We start from the raw sequence: 20,362 nt of genomic DNA, 5'->3' as shown, positions 1-20,362 counted from the left end.
CGGGGGGGCGTGGTCGGGCTCGGCCAGGAGCCTCCCCGGGGTCCAGGGCTGCATCGAGACCCGGGGGGGCGTGGCCGGGCACGGCCAGCAGCCTCCCGGGGGTCCCGGGCTGCATCGCGACCCGGAGGGGCGTGGCCGGGAACGGCCAGCAGCCTCCCCGGGGTCCATGGCTGCATCGCGACCCGGGGGTGCGTGGCCAGGCACGGCCAGCAGCCTCCCGGGGGTCCCGGGACCCATCGCGACCCGGGGGGGCGTGGCCGGGCACGGCCAGCAGCCTCCCCGGGGTCCAGGGCTGCATCGAGACCCGGGGGGGCGTGGCCGGGCACGGCCAGCAGCCTCCCGGGGGTCCCGGGACCCATCGCGACCCGGGGGGGCGTGGCCGGGCACGGCCAGCAGCCTCCCCGGGGTCCAGGGCTGCATCGAGACCCGGGGGGGGGCGTGGCCGGGCACGGCCAGCAGCCTCCCGGGGGTCCCGGGACCCATCGCGACCCGGGGGGGCGTGGCCGGGCACGGCCAGCAGCCTCCCCGGGGTCCAGGGCTGCATCGCGATCCGGGGGGGCTTGGCCGGGCACGGCCAGCAGCCTCCCGCGAGTCCCGGGACCCATCGCGACCCGGGGGGGCGTGGCCGGGCACGGCCAGCAGCCTCCCCGGGGTCCAGGGCTGCATCGAGACCGGGGGGGGGGGGGGGGGGGGGGGCGTGGCCGGGCACGGCCAGCAGCCTCCCTGGGGTCCCGGGACCCATCGCGACCCGGAGGGGCGTGGCCGGGAACGGCCAGCAGCCTCCGGGGGTCCCGGGACCCATCGCGACCCGGGGGGGCGTGGCCGGGCACGGCCAGCAGCCTCCCCGGGGTCCATGGCTGCATCGGGACCCGGAGGGGCGTGGCCGGGAACGGCCAGCAGCCTCCGGGGGTCCCGGGACCCATCGCGACCCGGGGGGGCGTGGCCGGGCACGGCCAGCAGCCTCCCAGGGGTCCATGGCTGCATCGCGACCCGGGGGTGCGTGGCCGGGCACGGCCAGCAGCCTCCCCGGGGTCCCGGGACCCATCGCGACCCGGGGGGGCGTGGCCGGGCACGGCCAGCAGCCTCCCCGGGGTCCAGGGCTGCATCGAGACCCGGGGGGGCGTGGCCGGGCACGGCCAGCAGCCTCCCGGGGGTCCCGGGACCCATCGCGACCCGGGGGGGCGTGGCCGGGCACGGCCAGCAGCCTCCCCGGGGTCCAGGGCTGCATCGCGATCCAGGGGGGCTTGGCCGGGCACGGCCAGCAGCCTCCCGCGAGTCCCGGGACCCATCGCGACCCGGGGGGGCGTGGCCGGGCACGGCCAGCAGCCTCCCCGGGGTCCAGGGCTGCATCGAGACGGGGGGGGGGGGGGGGGGGGCGTGGCCGGGCACGGCCAGCAGCCTCCCTGGGGTCCCGGGACCCATCGCGACCCGGGGGGGCGTGGCCGGGCACGGCCAGCAGCCTCCCCGGGGTCCAGGGCTGCATCGCGACCCGGGGGGGCTTGGCCGGGCATGGCCAGCAGCCTCCCGCGGGTCCCGGGACCCATCGCGACCCGGGGGGGCGTGGCCGGGCACGGCCAGCAGCCTCCCCGGGGTCCATGGCTGCATCGCGACCCGGGGGGGCGTGGCCGGGCACGGCCAGCAGCCTCCCCGGGGTCCCGGGACCCATCGCGACCCGGGGGGGCGTGGCCGGGCACGGCCAGCAGCCTCCCCGGGGTCCAGGGCTGCATCGAGACCCGGGGGGGCGTGGCCGGGCACGGCCAGCAGCCTCCCGGGGGTCCCGGGACCCATCGCGACCCGGGGGGGCGTGGCCGGGCACGGCCAGCAGCCTCCCCGGGGTCCAGGGCTGCATCGCGATCCAGGGGGGCTTGGCCGGGCACGGCCAGCAGCCTCCCGCGAGTCCCGGGACCCATCGCGACCCGGGGGGGCGTGGCCGGGCACGGCCAGCAGCCTCCCCGGGGTCCAGGGCTGCATCGAGACGGGGGGGGGGGGGGGGGGGCGTGGCCGGGCACGGCCAGCAGCCTCCCTGGGGTCCCGGGACCCATCGCGACCCGGGGGGGCGTGGCCGGGCACGGCCAGCAGCCTCCCCGGGGTCCAGGGCTGCATCGCGATCCGGGGGGGCTTGGCCGGGCACGGCCAGCAGCCTCCCGCGGGTCCCGGGACCCATCGCGACCCGGGGGGGCGTGGCCGGGCACGGCCAGCAGCCTCCCCGGGGTCCAGGGCTGCATCGAGACCGGGGGGGGGCGTGGCCGGGCATGGCCAGCAGCCTCCCTGGGGTCCTGGGACCCATCGCGACCCGGGGGGGCGTGGACGGGCACGGCCAGCAGCCTCCCCTTGGTCCAGGGCTGCATCGCGATCCGGGGGGGCTTGGCCGGGCACGGCCAGCAGCCTCCCGCGGGTCCCGGGACCCATCGCGACCCGGGGGGGCGTGGCCGGGCACGGCCAGCAGCCTCCCTGGGGTCCCGGGACCCATCGCGACCCGGGGGGGCGTGGCCGGGCACGGCCAGCAGCCTCCCTGGGGTCCCGGGACCCATCGCGACCCGGGGGGGCGTGGCCGGGCACGGCCAGCAGCCTCCCAGGGGTCCAGGGCTGCATCAAGACCCGGGGGGGCGTGGCCGGGCCCGGCCAGCAGCCTCCCGGGGCGGGGTCCCCGGCGATCGCCACCCTCGCCTAAATGGCTGGTGCTGAGAGGGATCAATGGGGCCAATGGAAGGAGCAGGTGGTAGTTGACCACCGAGGCCATCTGCAGCAGCTGGATGCAGAGTTCGGGTCCACGTTCTCCAGGTTGGCCTCCGTGGGGCCCGTGTCGCACCCATAGTAGCCGAGTGGGCATGCTGGCATAGTAGCCCCAGCATGAGGCCAGCTTCCCAAGCCAGGCTGCGGAGGGAGGGAGGGCCTCTGGGCTGGGAGCACTCCCCGACCCCAGTGGACAGGGCACAGAGCAAGCAGCAGAGAGCTACTAGGGGTGGTGGGTGTGGTGGCCTGGCTTCCAAGAGGCTGGCTTCAGCTGCTGTGGCCTGCGCTGAGGTGGCTGGTGGTGGGGGCAACTGCGTGGGCGCATCCGTGGCTGGGGCACTGGGAGACGTGGGACTGCAGCCCAGAAAGCGAGGCTCAGGAGGACCTGGTCACCGACCCCGGGCATTGAAGCCGCCTCCTACAAGATGGATCCTAGCCTAGGTGTGTGGGAAGCAGGTTCAGGAACCTCTCCCTTTGAGGCGCCAGAGCCCAGGCCTGCCAGCGCCCCAGAGGAGACCCCCACCAGGATCGGGGGCGTGACCGGCCTCCAAACCGCCAGTGACCCTAACCCAGGCCTGCCAGCGCCCCAGAGGAGATCCCCACCAGGATCGGGGGCATGACCAGCCTCTAAACCGCCCTCAGCCCTAGACCAGGCCTGCCAGCACCCCAGAGGAGACCCCTGCCAGGATTGGGGTCATGGCCAGCCTTCAAACTGTGGCGGCCCCTAGCCCAAGGAGGCCTCCTGGCCGAGGACGCCTGAGTCTGTTCTTGACCTAGGGCCGGGCTCTCCCCGCAAGGGACTCAGAAGCCACCAGAGTCTAACTGCCAGTCTCTGGGAGTGCATCCACTGTCCACCAAAAAGTAGGGCCATCAAACCATTCAGTCGCAGTGCAGGCACAGGTCCATGGCTGACGGGGTGGAGGGCAGACCAAAACAAAACAGCAGAAACACCCTGCCCACCTGGGCAGGTACTGCTGTAGTCCACGTGGCCTGGGCAGTGTAGAAAGCGCTACCTTCTCCCAGGTCCTGTGCTGGCACTGCCGCCTCGCTCACCCTCAAGCCCCCCTGAGTCCTGACAGCAAAGTGTGTGGGGCATTCTGCAGGAGTTGTACCGTTCTGAGTGCTTTTGCCCAAAGACACACTTTGGGATGAATTCAGAGCCACATCTCATTTCCCATGAGATTGGAAGAACCATGTGAAAGGATTTTGACAAAAGCTTTCCACATCTCTGTTTATTCTTTTGAATCCATAAAACGACCTTAAAAAAAGCATCCGGGCCACCTAAGAAAGAATGCACTTTCTGGCCAGAGCACGCAGGATTCTTTTGCCCAACAGGTTAAAGGGAGCAGAGCTGGCCCAGTGGGAATGGCCCTGGTGCCCTATGAGGAGACCGGGGGAATGGGGTTGCCGAAATTCCATAAGCCTCTTGCCACCTTCTCCTTTGCAAACCACACCATCCAGATCCACCAGGAGTGGAGGCAACTGGGAATCACAGCCGTGATTTGGGACATGGTGAGCAAATCTTGAGGGGCCTCTGAAAACATCTGCAACTGATTATAAGACTGGTCTTTATTTAAAAAGAAATAAAAGAACAGCTTTGTTGAGATATAACCCATATACTGTACATGTCACCTAAAGTGTACAATGAACTGGTTTTTTAAAGTAAATTCAGAGTGGTACAACCATCACCATGCTCAATTTTTAAATATCTTCATGACCCATCCCCTCCAAAAAAAACTTCTACCCATTGGAATCACTTTCCTGATCATCTTCCCCAAAATAGATTGCACTTTAAAGGTGGGTAAAGGAAAGTTGAGGGAAGTTAAAACACTGCACAAAGGATATTGTAAGATGACAAAGCCCAAAGTGAAGATGATGTGTTTTCTTTAAAAAAATATATATTTTTAAAATTTCAGAAAGGGAGAGGGAGAGAGAGATAGAAACATCAATGATAAGAATCACTGATCAACCGAAACCGGTTTGGCTCAGTGGATAGAGCGTCGGTCTGCGGACTGGAAGGTCCCAGGTTCGATTCCGGTTAAGGGCATGTACATTGGTTGCTGGCACATATCCCGGTGGGGGGTGTGCAGGAAGCAGCTGGTCGATGTTTCTCTCTCATCGATGTTTCTAGCTCTCTATCCCTCTCCCTTCCTCTCTGTGAAAAATCAATAAAATATATTTTAAAAAAAAAAAGAATCACTGATCAGCTGCCGCCCCAGGCCCCCTACTGGGGATTGAGCCCGAAACCCAGGCATGTGTGCCCCTGATCAGAATCAAACCTGGACTCTTCAGTCCACAGGCCGATGCTCTCTCCATTAAGCCAAACTGACCAGGGCCATGTGTTTTCTTCAAGTTCTGCGTGGTTGTAATGGTCCCCAAATCTATACTAATAAAAGGGTAATATGCTAATTAGAGTGGTTGTCTTCCGGACATCTTTCCAGACAAAGCCGCAGTGGCTACAAAGGCCAAGGCTCAGGCAGCCATAACCAGCTGCAGTGGCAGCAGCATTGGGGTTATGGGGGTGGTGCCTCCAGAGGGAGGCCAGACGGGGGGCCAAGGCACAGGCAGTTTGGGGTGATCAGGCTGATAGGGGAGTGCAAGGTAGGGGCAATCAGGCTGGCAGGAGATCAAGGTAGGGGCGAGCAGGCAGGCAGGCAGTGGGGTTAGGGACAATCAGGCAGGCAGGCAGGTGAGTGGTTAGGAGCCAGTGGTTCCGGATTGTGAGAGGGATGTCCAACTGCTGGAAGTTGGACATCCCCTGAGGGGTCCCAGATTGAAGAGGGTGCAGATTGGGCTGAGGGGCACATCCCCTCACCCCCCCAGTGCACGAATTTCGTGCACCGGGCCTCTAGTTTATTATAAATGTTATGAGCTATACGCAAATGAGTGTCTGTTCTTCTTTTGCCCTTTCCTTCTTAATTTTGTTCCTTCTTTTCCTATCCTCTCCTCTCCCCTGGGCTCCCTCCCCCTCCAGTTTATTTGCATTCTGCTCCAGCTGGTTCTTGAGTCACTTTCCTGGAGGCAGCACTTCAAGTCCAATTAGAGTGGCAGCAGAGATGGCCAGAGCGAGAGTGCTGTAGGACGAAGGCGCTTTTTGTGTTTGCTTCTCATTTTAATATGTTCCCAAGAGTCTTGAAGGATGGAAAGTGTTGTCTTTTAACCCTGCCTACTGTAGCAAGCACCTGCTCAAAATGCATAGCATCCAATGGCAGGGCTGAGCCCCCACCTTCCTAAAACTTCATCATTAAGAATTTTATTTGGCATTCCTTCTTTTTTAAAAACATGTTGCCCAGTATACCAGACCTTTCCCGAGGTCCCTTCCGTTTATGTAAATGAAACTCGTATATGCTCTAAGGCATCCTTTGTTTTTCATTTCTTAAATATAGAGAGAAAAGGCATTTACAACACAGCATTTCCTCAGTGTTAATAGTACATGTTCCAGTCCTGTAATGACATTGGTTGCCGCAGCCTGTGTGGTACTGATTGCTTTGTTCACTCCTGGACAGTGTGCCCAGTTTCCGAACATCCCTCCATTTGCCTGAGGAATGGCTTCCTGGCGGTGGGCAGTGGGCACAGGAAAGACAGGTAGACGAACTACAATCATATTTGTGACCAGTAATTTCGGCAAATATTATGCAGCTGTTACTCCCCCGCCCCGCCCATATTTTAAAAATTAAAGTGAATTTGGAGTATTGATTTGCTGTCTTACCACAACTGCAATTATGTGTTTTTGTACCTCAGCTTTCAGAATCGTACTTGGGTGGAAATATTTTTCTGGGGTCAGTGAAAACACTTAAATAGCATCACCCTGACATTTATATTAATGACAGGCATCAACTAGAGACTAGAAAACCGTAGACTGCCTCATTATTGAAACTGTATTCAAAATTAAACAAAGCCATTGAGGCCACTGGAATCAGGAATACACAAATCCTTTGTGGGTTTGAAAATAGTTCTTGTGAGAAAAGTGCCTGCTATTCAGGCATAAATGACAGAAAAAGAAATTGCTCAAGAAGAGACCACTGGAGTATGTTTGTGAATACTGATTATTTGGCATAAAGTTCAGTTGCAAAGATAGATATTGATATATTTTAAAGATTTCTTTAGGAATCCCAACTTCTCCCCACCAACACCATTGCACAGGTGAAAGAGAAAGTGGTTGCAAATGCCATTGGGAGGGTTCATGGAGAGGAAGTACCCAACACACAGCCCCTTAGGAATCAGGTCACAGCACAAGGTGGTTTCCTACAGATAATTAATTCCTTACTGTGACCACATGGTCTCTCTGTCTACACCCAACACACACAGTGGAAAGCACTAACTTGTCCAAGGCCACGGGGCTCTGCTGATTCCGAATCCCTTCAGGGACTTGTCCACAGTGTCCTCTGAAGCACCACTCCCTCTGTTTCTCTGTTACGTTTCTGCCTTGAGGGAATGGGTGACTGCTGGTGTTACCATTAAATTATGTACTTAGGGGTACTTCTAGCAGTTTCTATTTATAGGTCTTCTGGTGTCCTTGAAGTATACATTTATATCTACATTTCACTTTTTGCCTAGAAATACAAACTGAGAAAAGAAAACAAGATAATCAAGATTCTAATTTTTCTTCTAATTCCTATTGCCATTTCTCATGAACAGTGTCAGGTCAGGTGTGTCCTGGGAGCATCCAGAGATGCCCTGTGGTTAACCAAATGTCTGCGGTGGGGAAGGAGCAGCTATGTAATTAGTTCTCCGGGCCTGCAGCTGACCGTTCATTCCCTCCAAATGGGAGCTGAAGAGAGGCAGTTGCACATGCCATTTTTGTATTCACAGCTAATTGCAGGGTCACCTCCTCTCAGAGTAGCACTCCTGCCCTTTAGAAACATGGCCTTTATTATTTAATGGAATTCTGGCAGAAGAAAATGGTTATGGATGAGAAATTAATTTTAAGCACTTAACCTTTTGAAATTGTCCTATGGCATAGAAATCTCCTGCATCATCATAGATTACACAGCCATTCGAGGTCATATTCTTTTATATTGTAATTTTTCCCTGCAGCCACTTATTTGCTTTTATGAAAAATACTTCACATAATTTCAGTGTGTAAAAAACTATTACATATGCACATGCGTGCATGTGCGTGCACACACAAACACACACACAGGTACATGACTGGAATTACCAACTCAGATATATGATAATCACACTTTTCCTTTCTGCTCAGTGTAAAGTAAATGACACATTCTGAAGAAAACCAGGAACTCCCACAGAGAATAGACACACAGGCCCCACGAACAGCCCACCACCCACTGTCCTCTGATTTGAGCACCAGCTCAAAGCTGCTCTGTTTTACATTGTTGGCACAAATCTGTATTTATTCTTCTCTATTTTAGCAAGTTTTTCAAAACGGAGTTTTCCCCTAGTATATACTCTGTGTCTGTGTTAAGAAAGAAATTCAGCCCTAGCTAGTTTGGCTCAGTGGAAAGAGCATGGGCCTGGGGACTGAAGGGTCCCGGGTTTGATTCCAGTCAAGGACATGTACCTTGGTTGCAGGCTTGATCCGTGGCCCTGGTTGGGGCGTGTACAAAGGCAACCAATTGATGTCTCGCTCACTTCGATGTTTCTCTCTCTCTGTCTCTATCCCTTCCACTCTCTCTAAAAATCAATGGAAAAATATCCTCAGGTGAGGATTAACCAAAAAACAAAAGAGAGAAATTCACCTGCTCAGAAGTCACCCTCACGACCCTCTGAAGGACACTCCAGTTCTTCCCTGACACTCAGTTCATACATTTGATACCACATGTCATTTTGCTGAATAATCATCAATGTATGCATATGTATGTATGTTTGTGCATATATGTGTACACACACATCTTTCTTAGGATTTTTGAGTATTGATTATATCATTTAGATAAATATATATATATCCTATCTAATAATAGACAAATGTGCAAATTGACAATACCTCCGACACACCCACAAGCCACGCCCACCATCCAATCAGAGCAAGTATGCAAATTAACCCAAACCAAGATGGCTACAGCCACAGAGAGCAAGGTTTCCTAGGTAACAGAGGAAGCCAAGCTTTCTGCCAGCCGTTGCAGGCCTAAGCCTCCACTCAAGCTACAAAGTTTCAATTATAGAAGGTAAACAAATTCAAACAAATGGCGGCAGAATGGAGCTTGAGAGAGCAGGCCAGGGTTGCCGCCGGCAACAGGGGAAGCAAAGCTTTCCGCACACCCTGGCCAGGCCCACCCGCTTAAGGCTACAAAGTTTCAATTATAACCCCAACACAAATGGCTGCGGGCCTCGGAGGGAGCCCCAGGCTTGGCTCTGCTCCAGGCTACAAAGTTTCAATTATAGAAGGAAAATAAATTCCAGATACCTGGGCCTCCGCTTGCGTTGCCAGGGAGCGTGGCCGGCCTGCAAACCACCACAGGCCCCTCGCTCAGGCCGCCCCACGCCCCAAGGGAACCCCACCCTGATCAGGGACACCCTTCAGGGCAAACCAGCTGGCCCCCACCCCTGTACCAGGCCTCTATCCTATCTAATAAAAGAGTACTATGCAGATTGATCATCACTGCAACACACAATATAGCTGCCCCCATGTGGTCAAAGATCCTGCTCCCATGTGGACACAAGTTGGCCACCACAAGATGGCCAGCAGGAGAGGGCAGTTGGGAGGCACCTGGCCTGCAAGGGAGGGCAGTTGGAGGTGATCAACCCTGTAGGAGAGGGCAGTTAGGGGTAACAAGGCTGGCAGAGGAGGGAAGTTAGGGGCAAACAGGCTGGAGCAGAGTGGTTAGGGGGTGATCAGGCTGGCAGGCAGAAGTGGTTAGGGACAATCAGGAAGTCAGGCAGGCAAGCATTTGGGAGCCAGCAGTCCTGGATTGTGAGAGGGATGTCCGACTGCCCGTTTAGGCCCGATCCCAGTGGGATCGGGCCTAAACGGGCAGTCGGACATCCCTTGAGGGGTCCCAGATTGGAGAGGGTACAGGCTGGGCTGAGGGACAACCCCCCTCCGTGCACGAATTTTGTGCACTGGGCCTCTAGTATACACACACACACACACACACACACACACACACACACACACACACACACCAAATATATATCCCCTTAGCTAAATTTGAGAGAGCAAGACAGTCATTCATCTTCTCATCCCCATGTCTGGCTTGGTGCCTGCAATGGATTGCGAGTCAAAAATTTTTCTCAAAAGAGTGATTGTTTAGGTCTCCATGGTCTTCCAATGGCAAGGAGATTTGAACAGTTTTTCAGAAGGATGGCCAGCAGGATGGAAGCCCCCACTTTCCTTTTGTACGTTTTTCTTGAAGAAAGATGCTGCATTACCAGGGAGCAGCCTTTTATTCAGCTGTTTTCTAAACTAAACCATCCTTTAGGGTCCTCTTTATAGTAGGAGTGGAGAGACAGCATCCTCTGAGTGCCACATATGCAAACACTTTGCATATGCAATTGGTAGGTAAGGAGCAGGTAGCCTAAAGCTCCAATTACTGCCAAGTAAAATTTCCAATCAAAGGAGGAAAATAAAGAGAAGTAAAACCAATATTTGCTAAATTATTGTCTGAATGCAAATTTACTAATCATATAAATGAGGGAAACTTTTAAAAATACTGATAATAATTGCCAATATTTAAAGAGACTTACTAAATATGCCATGCACACAGTGCTTTGTGGAATTATCTATTTATTTGCATAATTCTATGAAGTAGGTATTATCTCTGCTTGAAAGATGAGAAACCTGGAACTTAAAGAGTTTAAGTTCAGGGCCACACACTAGTCATTGCAAATTGGAATTCTTACACAGATGTGCTACCTCCAGAATCCGTGCATTTAATCACTGGAGCCAGCCTGGTAAAAATCGTCATTGTTATATTTAATATAAAAGAGCTTGTTAAACTTACTTAAAGTATAGGCACAAAGTCAGTCTTCACACCTTCCTTTTTCTGACTCTTTTAATGGAGAAAAGGTCTAAACTTTTTTCTCTTACATAACCAAAAATATTTTTGTATTCTCTTGAAGGAATTGTCTCATTTTATGCCCTTTATCAAATAAGCACAAAAGTTATCTAAGTTCTTATCTTTTAATAAATTTGATTGGCTTTTAAAACTTGCCTCATAGTCAAGATAAATTTAGTGCAAGCTACAACTTTCTATGATCCAGGTGTATCTCCAGTTCACCTTAGGATTCTGACATTAAAAGCTATGAATGTTATCTTCTTATATTTCAGATGGAGATGGCTGTGGGTCCATTCTGCAGAAGAGTATCTGATTTAGGAAAGTCCTATCGAATGCTGAGGTCATTTAGGTGAGGCATAACCCTATTATTGCTGTTAATAAATCCATATCTATTAGCAGATATATCCTTTTTAACTGTATGAAATTGCCAACATTTAACCCTTTTGTGAACTACAACAATGGCAGTTTCCTATGGTTCATCTCAAAAGTTATGCAAATCAGAAACCTGTATAGAATTATATGCAATGACTAATGTGTGTGTGTGTGTGTGTGTGTGTGTGTGTGTGTGTGTGTGTGTGTTATTTTTGAGTTACAATTCAAAAGATTGAGCTGGCAAATTTGATTATGTTCTTTCTAGGGGAATTTTTTAATTCCATTTTTACAGAAGTATATTGAACAATAATACCAGACAGTTCATAATTATATAGACATCTTTTTCTGAAATTTTAATTTATTCATTTATCATTCTCAATCCAATCTACTTCTATAAATAGGTCATAGTTTACCTTGCATAAAACTATTGAATAGAATATTAAAATAAGTGTTTAGTGATGAAATGTAGTTAAACTGAAGATGGCTAGTATAGTTGAGCACAAAATTTAGAATTGAGCTTCCTAAAAATCAGTTCAAAAGAAAAACAGCGAGTTAATTCATACTCATGATGTAAGAACATACCAATTTAAGGGAAAATCCTTTTCAGTGCTGAATGCTTAGATAGGTTTTTTACCAACTTAGATTTTAAGGAATTTTGAGTTGCTTGATGACTAGTGTCTTCAATCACAGATTTTAGAAGAATAGAGGCCCAGTGCATGAAAGGCCCATCCCTCAGCCCGGCCTGCCCCCTCTCAGAGTCCGGGCGCCCTCAGGGGCAGGAGGCAACCCAGCGATCAGGGGAAGGTGATGCCCCATCACACCTCTGCTGCTGCCACTGCCGGCAGCGCAAGCCTCGGCCAGCCCTGGTTACCTGAGCCTCGGGCCGGCCCTGCTTGCCTGAGCCTCAGTCAGTGCGGGGGAGGGGTGGGTGCAGGAGGACCCGAGGCCCCTGGCGGGGCTGAGGGGACTCCAGTGGCAGGAGCGTGGAGCGGCCGGCCCCAGCTGAGGAAGGGAGGATTCTCTCAACAACATGCGTTATAACAATTTGTTGGACACCACAGTCTGGCTTCAGCTTTGCAGGAGGGAGGAAGAAAGGGATGGGCAGCTCGTTGGAGGAGCCTGGGTGAGCTCTCAGTCAGTTGGGGGGGGCGTGCAGGAGGACCCGAGGCCTTCGGTGGGGCCGGCCCGCCCCCACTGTGAGCGCTGCCATCATGTGATGGCGTGGCGGTCAATTTGCATATTACCTCTTTATAATATAGGATAAGATGTTTCTGTGGCTATTTGTTCAGTAAGCCACCACTTCCCTTTTCACATCATGGCACACAGAGAAAATGTGTACAATCAGATAGTATCTTACCATCTGTGAGGGCTGAGGGGATCAGCATAATATTTATCACCATTTTGTGGCCACGGCATACCAGATGAGAAGCCTTCATATAAACTATCCATAATGTCCCACAGCATACAGGGTGGGGCCAAAGTAGGTTTATAGCTCTGAGTATGCAAAACACAGAATTTATTCTTGCATTATTTATTAATTATATTATTTTCCATATGAAAAACTGTAAACTTACTTTTGCCCCACCCTATACAATGGTCTTTGAATGTATTTCTATGAAGATAAGAGAGTCCAGTCACAAAGAAAAATATTTTTTTAGAAAATACATTAAAAATAAAAAAGGAGAGTCTAGTCATGTGGCTTTCTAAAAATGGACTCAGTACTGGAAACTAGAGTAATCAATAAGCAATGAGTTCTTTAAATAATCACTCTTCTCTCTTATTTCATCCAAGCTTTTGGTAATAGGAAATTCAGGTGTAATGTCACTTGAGATATAAGAACCTAAGGTTGTTGATTGAAAAGGGAGTCCTGTTCGATCCTCGGTCAAGGCACATGCCTGTGTTGTGGGGCTCAATCCCCAGTAGGGAGTGTGCTGGAGGGAGCTGATTGGTGTTTTGCTCTCACATCAATGTTTCTTTCTCTCCCTCTCCTCCTATCTCTAAAAATCAGTTTAAGAAAAAAAAAAATTGTGTCACAGTATGGTGATATAAGGATTTTACATAAGACCAATTCTGTTAAAACAGTCACTTAAGATGGGAATTTTCTGTTAGCCTTCCAATTCTCACATGAGAAGAGGACTTTGAAGGATCATTTTAGTTTGAATAGTGACACCTTCTAGTACCTATTTATACAAAAAATTAATAATTGATCAATGTATAATAAAAAAAACCCTGTTTTTTTATATCTAGCTCCTCTTGTGGAACAATAGTCAATCTAAATGGGTTTCAGACTTTTGACCATGACTTACAGTAAGAGTTATTCTGTATCACAGTCTGGCATAGATTTGCATGCAAACATGCAGGCATACTCAAACCCACACATGCTACACATGCCCACTCGTGTGTCATGAAGCAGTAATTATTCTTACGTGTAATATGCTCTGACATTTCTTTTTTGTTTTATTATTTTAACCCACTAAATGCTTTCATGACTCACTAATGGTTTGCATCCAGCAGTTTCTCACCTTTCTCACGGGACCCTTAGCACTTACACTTCAGCTGCTCTAGTAACAGCAGTAGGGTTTGTTTCTTTCTACAACTATAAAGACTTATGCCCTCTTCTCCTGGGATTCTGGTGTACCTGAGCTTCCTCAGCACTTATATACTAACTAATGACCTAGTGCACGGATTCGTGCACATTGAAAGGAAATTAATTAGAAGGTGGCTGGCGGGGCGGGACTGGGCAAGATGGGCCGGACACATCCTGGAGCCAACCTCCCATGGTCCCTCCCAGCGTCTCTGGAGTGAGCGGGATCCCTCTGGCAGGTGGGGTCCCTCAGCCTGGCCTGTGGGGATTGGGCTGAAACCGGCTCTCCAGCATCCCCTGAGGGGTCCCGGAGTGCAAGAGGGCACTCTGCAAAGTTACTGTTGTACAAGGAGTGGAACGCAAACGCAAGTGTGCCGTAACCAGATTTGGGGAAGACAGTGCCCCAGCAACAACATAACCCACAGCGAAGGTGGAATCACACAGCCCCGTGAGGAATCAGGCTCCCTCCTCTCTGGTTCTGGGGTGCGTCACCCAAGAACCGCCACTGCCAAGTCACTGCAGCTCGGCAGCTCCTGCGTTGAGCGTCTGCCCCCTTGTGGTCAGTGCGCATCATAGCGACCGGTCTGACGGTGGGAGGGACACTTAGCATATTAGCCTTTTATATATATATATATAAACTAGTGGCCCAGTGCACGAAATTCATGCATGGAGGCGGGGGTCCGTCAGCCCGGCCTGCACCCTCTCCAATCTGGGACCCCTCGAAGGATGTTCTACGGCCAGTTTACAGGGATCAGGCCTAAACCGGCAGCCGGACATCCCTCTCACAGTCCAGGACTGCTGGCTCCTAACTGCTCACCTGCCTGCCTGTGTGATTGCCCCTAACCACTCTGCCTGCTGGCCTGCTCGCCCCCAATTGCCCCCCATTGCCGGCCTGCTCGCCCCCAAATGCCCCCCCCGCCAGCCTGATCACCCCCAACTGCCCCCCGTGCCAGTGTGCTCGCCCCCAACTGCTCCCCCTGCTGGCCTGCTCACCCCCAACTGCCCCCCCGCTGGCCTGCTTGCCCCCACCTCCCCTCCCACTGGCCTACTCCCCCCCAACTGTCCCCCTGCTGGCCTGCTCACTCCAAACTCCCCCCCACTGTCCTGATCACCTCCTACTGACCCCCACTGATGGCCTGCTCACCCCCAACTGCCCCCCCTGCCAGCCTGATCACCCGCAATGGCCCCCCTCACTGGCCTGATCACCCACAACTTCCCTCCCCCCTTGGCCTCTAACTGCCTCTACCTCGGCCCCGCCACCATGATTTTGTCCAGAAGAATGTCCAGAAGGTCTCCTGGAAGGTCTCCCAGTCTAATTAGCATATTACCCTTTTATTAGTATAGTTAGAGGCCTGATGCACAGGTGGGGGCCGGCTGGTTTGCCCTGAAGAGTGTCCCAGATCAGGGTGGGGGTTCCCTTGGGGTGTGGTGCGGCCTGGGAGAGGGGCCTGTGGTGGTTTGCAGGCCGGCCACGCCCCCATGGGGTGAGGGTCCCCGCTGGGGGTTGTGGCCAGCCTGGGTGAGGGGCTGAGGGCTGTTTTCAAGCTGGCCACACCCCCTTCAGGTTGGGGTTCCCTGCTAGGGTGCCTGGCCAGCCTGGGTGAGGGGCTGATGGCTGTTTGCAGGCTGGCCAAGCCCCCCAGCGGGGACTCTTACTCCATGGGGGTGTGGCCAGCCTGGGTAAGTGGCTGAGGGCCATTTTCAGTCTGGCCACACCCCCCGGCGACCCAGGCCCCAGCCACTCCTTGAGCGGTGGCCAGGGCGGGCAGGAAGCTTGGCTTCCTCCATCGCCGGGGCCAACCCATGCCTCTTGCTCCAGCTCTGTGGCCGCTGCCATCTGTGTTGGGTTACTTTGCATACTCGCTCCTGATTGGCTGGTGGGCGTAGCGGAGGGATGGTCAATTTGCATGTTTCTCTTTTATTAGTGTAGATTGTATCTTACCTATGGAGCATTCTCTGGAACTTGAATTCAGTGAAAAATTCTAACAGAGGTTTCTATCTGCCAGTATATTTCTACAGTCATATTAAATCAGCAGAAATGTATTCAATAGATATTAGCATTTTTTCAACTGATAGGACTTGGACAATCATTTGATAAAGGTTTTAGGATTAACCAGATCAGGAAATAAAATGAAAACATACTGTATTCTGAGATAAAATCTAGTAATAGTCTGCAAAGAATGTTTTAGGTCCCATCTTTTGAGAGATGTCAGTATGCACCACTGCCTCTGCCTATAAATGTTGGAAAAGCCCTTGGCCCCGCTGCAGGCTTCTCCACAGTTGTCACATGAAGAGAATTGACTTACGGACGCTTACCTGTTTGAAGGGGTCTACAGAATCCCTTCCTAGAGTGGAATAAATCAGTACAGAGTAACCTTCATTCCAGTAACACAATTCTAGGCCCTCTCTTTGCCTGCCTGCAAAAACTTGTTAGAGATCTGTTTCTAATTCAGAATTAGTTCTGAGCAGTTGCAATGAAAGGGCCCACTCTTGTTAATCTTCCCATCTGTGCTGTGAGTTGTGACAGGGAATAGGCATCATCCAGTGCCATGTATAGAATTGGCTTGGCTCTTGTTCAGAATCTCTCTTCCCCAAACGTTCTGAATCAGCTGAATGGCAGTCGGTAGGAGATTGGCCAAATAATATACTGTATGCCATGTTCAGTGGATCAAATACATGCAACAATAAGCAATTTGTATTGTTAGTTAACAACTAATAATATGAAAAATATTTCCTAATGCATCATGAAATGAATAAATAGATTACTAAACAGTATATGTGATACGATTCCTACTATCTATATATACAAAAGCCTAAGTGACCAGACGACCAGCTGGTAGCTATGATGCGCACTGACCACCAGGGGGCAGACGCTCAATGCAGGAGCTGCCTTGACGTGCACTGGCCATTTAAAAATAAATGGCACCACGGACCCGCGCCAACAAACCAACACTTGGCTTCCCCCAAGTGGGACACAGGCCCCGCCACCACCCAGAGTGACACCCCACCAAATCGCAGCCAGGCTGCCAAGGCCCCATAGCTCAAAATATGTCCCACAGCTCTGCCCGGAAAACGGTAGCTGTGGGTGCCGGGTAATGATGTCACGTAGCAACGCCCCGCTGCCTCTCTGGAGCGACTAGCCTCCTTACAGTTTCTTCAGCCCAGGAACACGACTTGCTTTATAGCCAGGTGCAAACATTTACACTTAACCAAATGTCTGTGAAGCGTTTTCCCGTGCCTCATCTCATTTGATCCTCACAGAAGTCCTGGAGTAGGTGGATAGGAGACTCGGTAGAATCCTATTTTCTTTTCATTAGCTGGAAAACAGAGATTTAGAAAACTTAGAAACTTGACCCAATTGAAAAGAAGTAAGAAATGGTGGACCTTGAAATGACTTCAGGTTTTCTCACTGCACAGAATGTAGTCAAACACTGCTGCCGTTAAATATTTGACCCTTAGTTCTCCCTGCGTGATCTACAATAATAATCTGCTTCGTGGTGATATTTACTGCTGTGTTGCTGACAATTACCTGAAAGAGAAGTTGGGGTGCTTCACTGGGCTGGAAAAAGTTTAGCTACATCAGAAAGCAGGTCTAATTAAGCAAGTTTATTCTATATACTGGTATATAAAAGGCTAAGTTGACTCACTGGCGCCAATCATATGTATGTGTTTCAATCTGTCATTGTCGATCGTGAGTTAGGTTGACACTTCTATTATAGAGAAAGGATGAATAGCAATATTAAAATATTTCTTCTAGTTAATTTCCTTTCAATGTGCACAAATCCGTGCACCGGGTCACTTGTTTTTAAATAGTGTGTGTGTGTGTGTGTGTGTGTGTGTGTGTGTGTGTGTGTGTGTGTGTGTGTAGAGGAAAAGCCAAGAATGATAAACATCAAAACGATATCTTCAGATAGTAGGATCATCACTAGTGATTTTTCCTTTAAAGGTTTTTTTATACTTTTCAAATTTTCTGTCTTGGTTGTTTTATAGTTGTAGTCAGAAAAGTCAATATATGTTAAAATCATTCTTGCATTTGTCCCCATTTTAAAATAATAAGGGAGCTAAAAAAATAATATAAATACACTAAACCATTATGCAATGTGTATAAGGCTGGGAGGCAAGAATAATGGGCAGCCGTACCATCCACACTCAGCAGGTTGGGCCTTGGTCTGAGTTAGTGGCAGTGGCTGCAGGAGACGATAGTGGGTCCTTTGCAAGGGAGTGTGACAGTGTCAGCCAGAGAGCCTGGGGAGCAGACCCCAGGGCCTCTCTCTCTCTCTCTCTCTCTCTCACTCTCTCTCTCTCTGTCTCTCTCTCTCTCTCTCTCTGTCTCTCTCTCTCTCTGTCTCTCTCGCACGCATGCACGCACACACGAAGGCTTCAGCAGGTGCCCCTCCCCCATCATGCAGCCATCTGTCGTAGGGCTCTTTCTTCTTGACAGTGATATTAGTGGACTATTTAATTCAGCCAGCAAGCTTCTTGCATACATTTGCATTTTACTGTCTCCATTAGGGTCCCAGGGAGCACATGAACGTGGCATATATTATTTTCTGCTGCCTCAGAAAGCTGCCCACAGGGATTTGCCCTGGCTGATTTCTATTTCTACTCCAGAGAAGCAGAGCTCCACCTGGCCAGGGGCTGGAGAACTCTGACCCTAGACCTTTGCAGTGCAGATCTTTGTGAGGCAAAGGGCAGAACAGGGACTGTGTGCTTTTCAGCCGCTGGGGACCAGGCCTGCCTTCAGGCAGCCACCACCATCTTTCCTCTGGAGGGATCAGCTTTGCCCCTACATTTTGTCCCCAGCCGCTCTGCTAGAAGCTTTGTTAGGTTTGATGGAAGAGCAGGGAAAGCCACAGGCGATATGGGCTGTTGTGATGGGTGTTAGCATGAGGTCTTGGGAAGAAGGAAACCATCAGTAACTCTAGAATGTTCATGTCAACTGTTTTTAGTTGTGGGCATGCTGAGGGTTTCTTGTGTCTACAGTTGGTATTGCTGACCATCTGCTGCTTGAAATCCCAGCCCTCCGTGCTGCGTGTTTGAGAGCTGAAAGGCAGCCATCCCGGCAGCTGCCATTTTTAGCACTTTTAGCATGAGGACCCCCAAATGTGTTCTGTCCTTTCTTTCCACTTTTGAATCTGGGACTGGTCAACCCATCCCCCGAAATAGCTATTTCCCAAGGTTTTTAGGTTCTTAACTCCAAGGTTAGATGTCAGCATCGTAACCAGAAGGCAGCGCATCTGGGGCTTGGTTTGTTGTTTGTCAATTCTCTGGGCAGTGTGAGAGCACCCAGTCAACAGGCAGGAGTGGATTTTTAGTTTATTATCATTTTAATTCTAGAAATCACTTTTAATCATTTACGTTATGCTAATCCTGTGCTCACTGTGGTACTGATATTTTCTCATTTCACCCTCACAACACTTGTGAGTCAGCTATGACCCCCTTGAGGCCGCTGAGGCTGAGAGGAGGTACGTTGCCAGGGCAGCACGTCTGAATCGCAGCAGCAGGGCTGCCTGATCCCAAAGCTGTGCTTGTAACCACCGCTCCTTATTCCAGAAGCTCCCAGTGTTTGTATTCTGGTCGTAGAGCCGCATTTGAGTGCTTCCACAAACCATCCAGGAAAATGTCAGAAAATTTAAAAGAGAATCACACACACACACACACACACCCTCCCCCCGTGGGAACCTTCTCTATGAAATGCCCCATCTCACTGTCTCAGGCCACATACAGGCTTCCAGAGATGCATCAGGAACCTCGAGCCCAGTGTACTATAGAAAGTTGGCCTGAAACCCTCACCTCCGCTTCAACCTGGTCTGCTGGATTGACAGTCTGGACCTAAGAAAGGAACCTGGCAGTCCTCTAACCTCTCTACTTCCAGCCCTGCCTCACCCCCAGTCAATAGCCCCCCTGATTCTCTCTCTTCTGGGATGCACATGGCCCCTCTTGGGCCTCCACCCCTCCCTTCTCTCAGAAGGCCTTCAGTTGTCCTGGGCGTGGGGGAATTGTGTTTCCTCTACTACCTCTCCTTTCTGTGCCGGTTCCAGGTCTCAGTGCACAGCCTCAGTGGTCCTGCTACCTTCCCAGGCCCTTCACAAAAGTGTTGCACTGGGGGTGGTGGCAGGTGGAATGGGCCACCGCTAATGTTGAGTATGCACATAGGAGCAGCAGGACTTTTGTCTTTCTTCACTTTGTAATTGTCCTTAACAGAAGACTTATAGCTACATAGTTATGAGTCACTTGACTGTGGAGATCCTCTACTAGAAATGCAGCTTTTTCTAATGGGACCCAATACTTGATTAGTTAAGACTACCTGCTGGCTATAAAGTTTAACCTTGAAAGTGCTGCTATATTTCTTTTTCTCTAAGAATGATATTGCGGCATTCGGGGTACCAGCGTTTTGTAACACCGTAATTAATCTTCTTTTGTTCCTTATATTATCTCAGATGGTAATTTATTTTTTAAATTGATGGTATTTCAGATTCCACTTGGATTCAGGGAGAAGGGAGGTTTTCATGCTGTGTCTGTCAGACTATTTAAAAAGCACCAGAAATGTCTGCATTTGATGTTTACAGTTAATCATGTCAGTGATGCATAATCTCGAATAAGATTTAGTTTTGCTTTCTATGGCTGTTTGGCAGTCCTGTGAGTGGCAGGGGCGAAGATTTGGTCTTGGCAGAAAAATAACTACTGTGACTCAGAGCTCCAAAGGGACAGGTGATTG

The 20,362-nt window shown here is 51.5% G+C and overlaps 1 protein-coding gene across 2 annotated transcripts in view; it reads left to right on the top strand.

Annotated features, from left to right (window-relative positions):
* The window catches only part of COG5 (component of oligomeric golgi complex 5), a 215,715-nt gene that overhangs the window by 183,443 nt on the left and 11,910 nt on the right, over positions 1 to 20,362 (top strand). For both annotated transcript variants that reach the window (XM_054726639.1, XM_054726638.1), the window contains one exon: positions 10,961 to 11,037. In XM_054726639.1, coding sequence (XP_054582614.1) covers positions 10,961 to 11,037 — 77 coding nt within the window. The remainder of the gene's footprint in view (positions 1 to 10,960; positions 11,038 to 20,362) is intronic.

This window comes from Eptesicus fuscus, chromosome 14 (assembly GCF_027574615.1).
Source record: "Eptesicus fuscus isolate TK198812 chromosome 14, DD_ASM_mEF_20220401, whole genome shotgun sequence".
Lineage (NCBI taxonomy): Eukaryota > Metazoa > Chordata > Mammalia > Chiroptera > Vespertilionidae > Eptesicus > Eptesicus fuscus.
The sequence above is the reverse complement of the archived record's forward strand: the minus strand, read 5'-3'. Positions and strand labels throughout refer to the sequence as shown.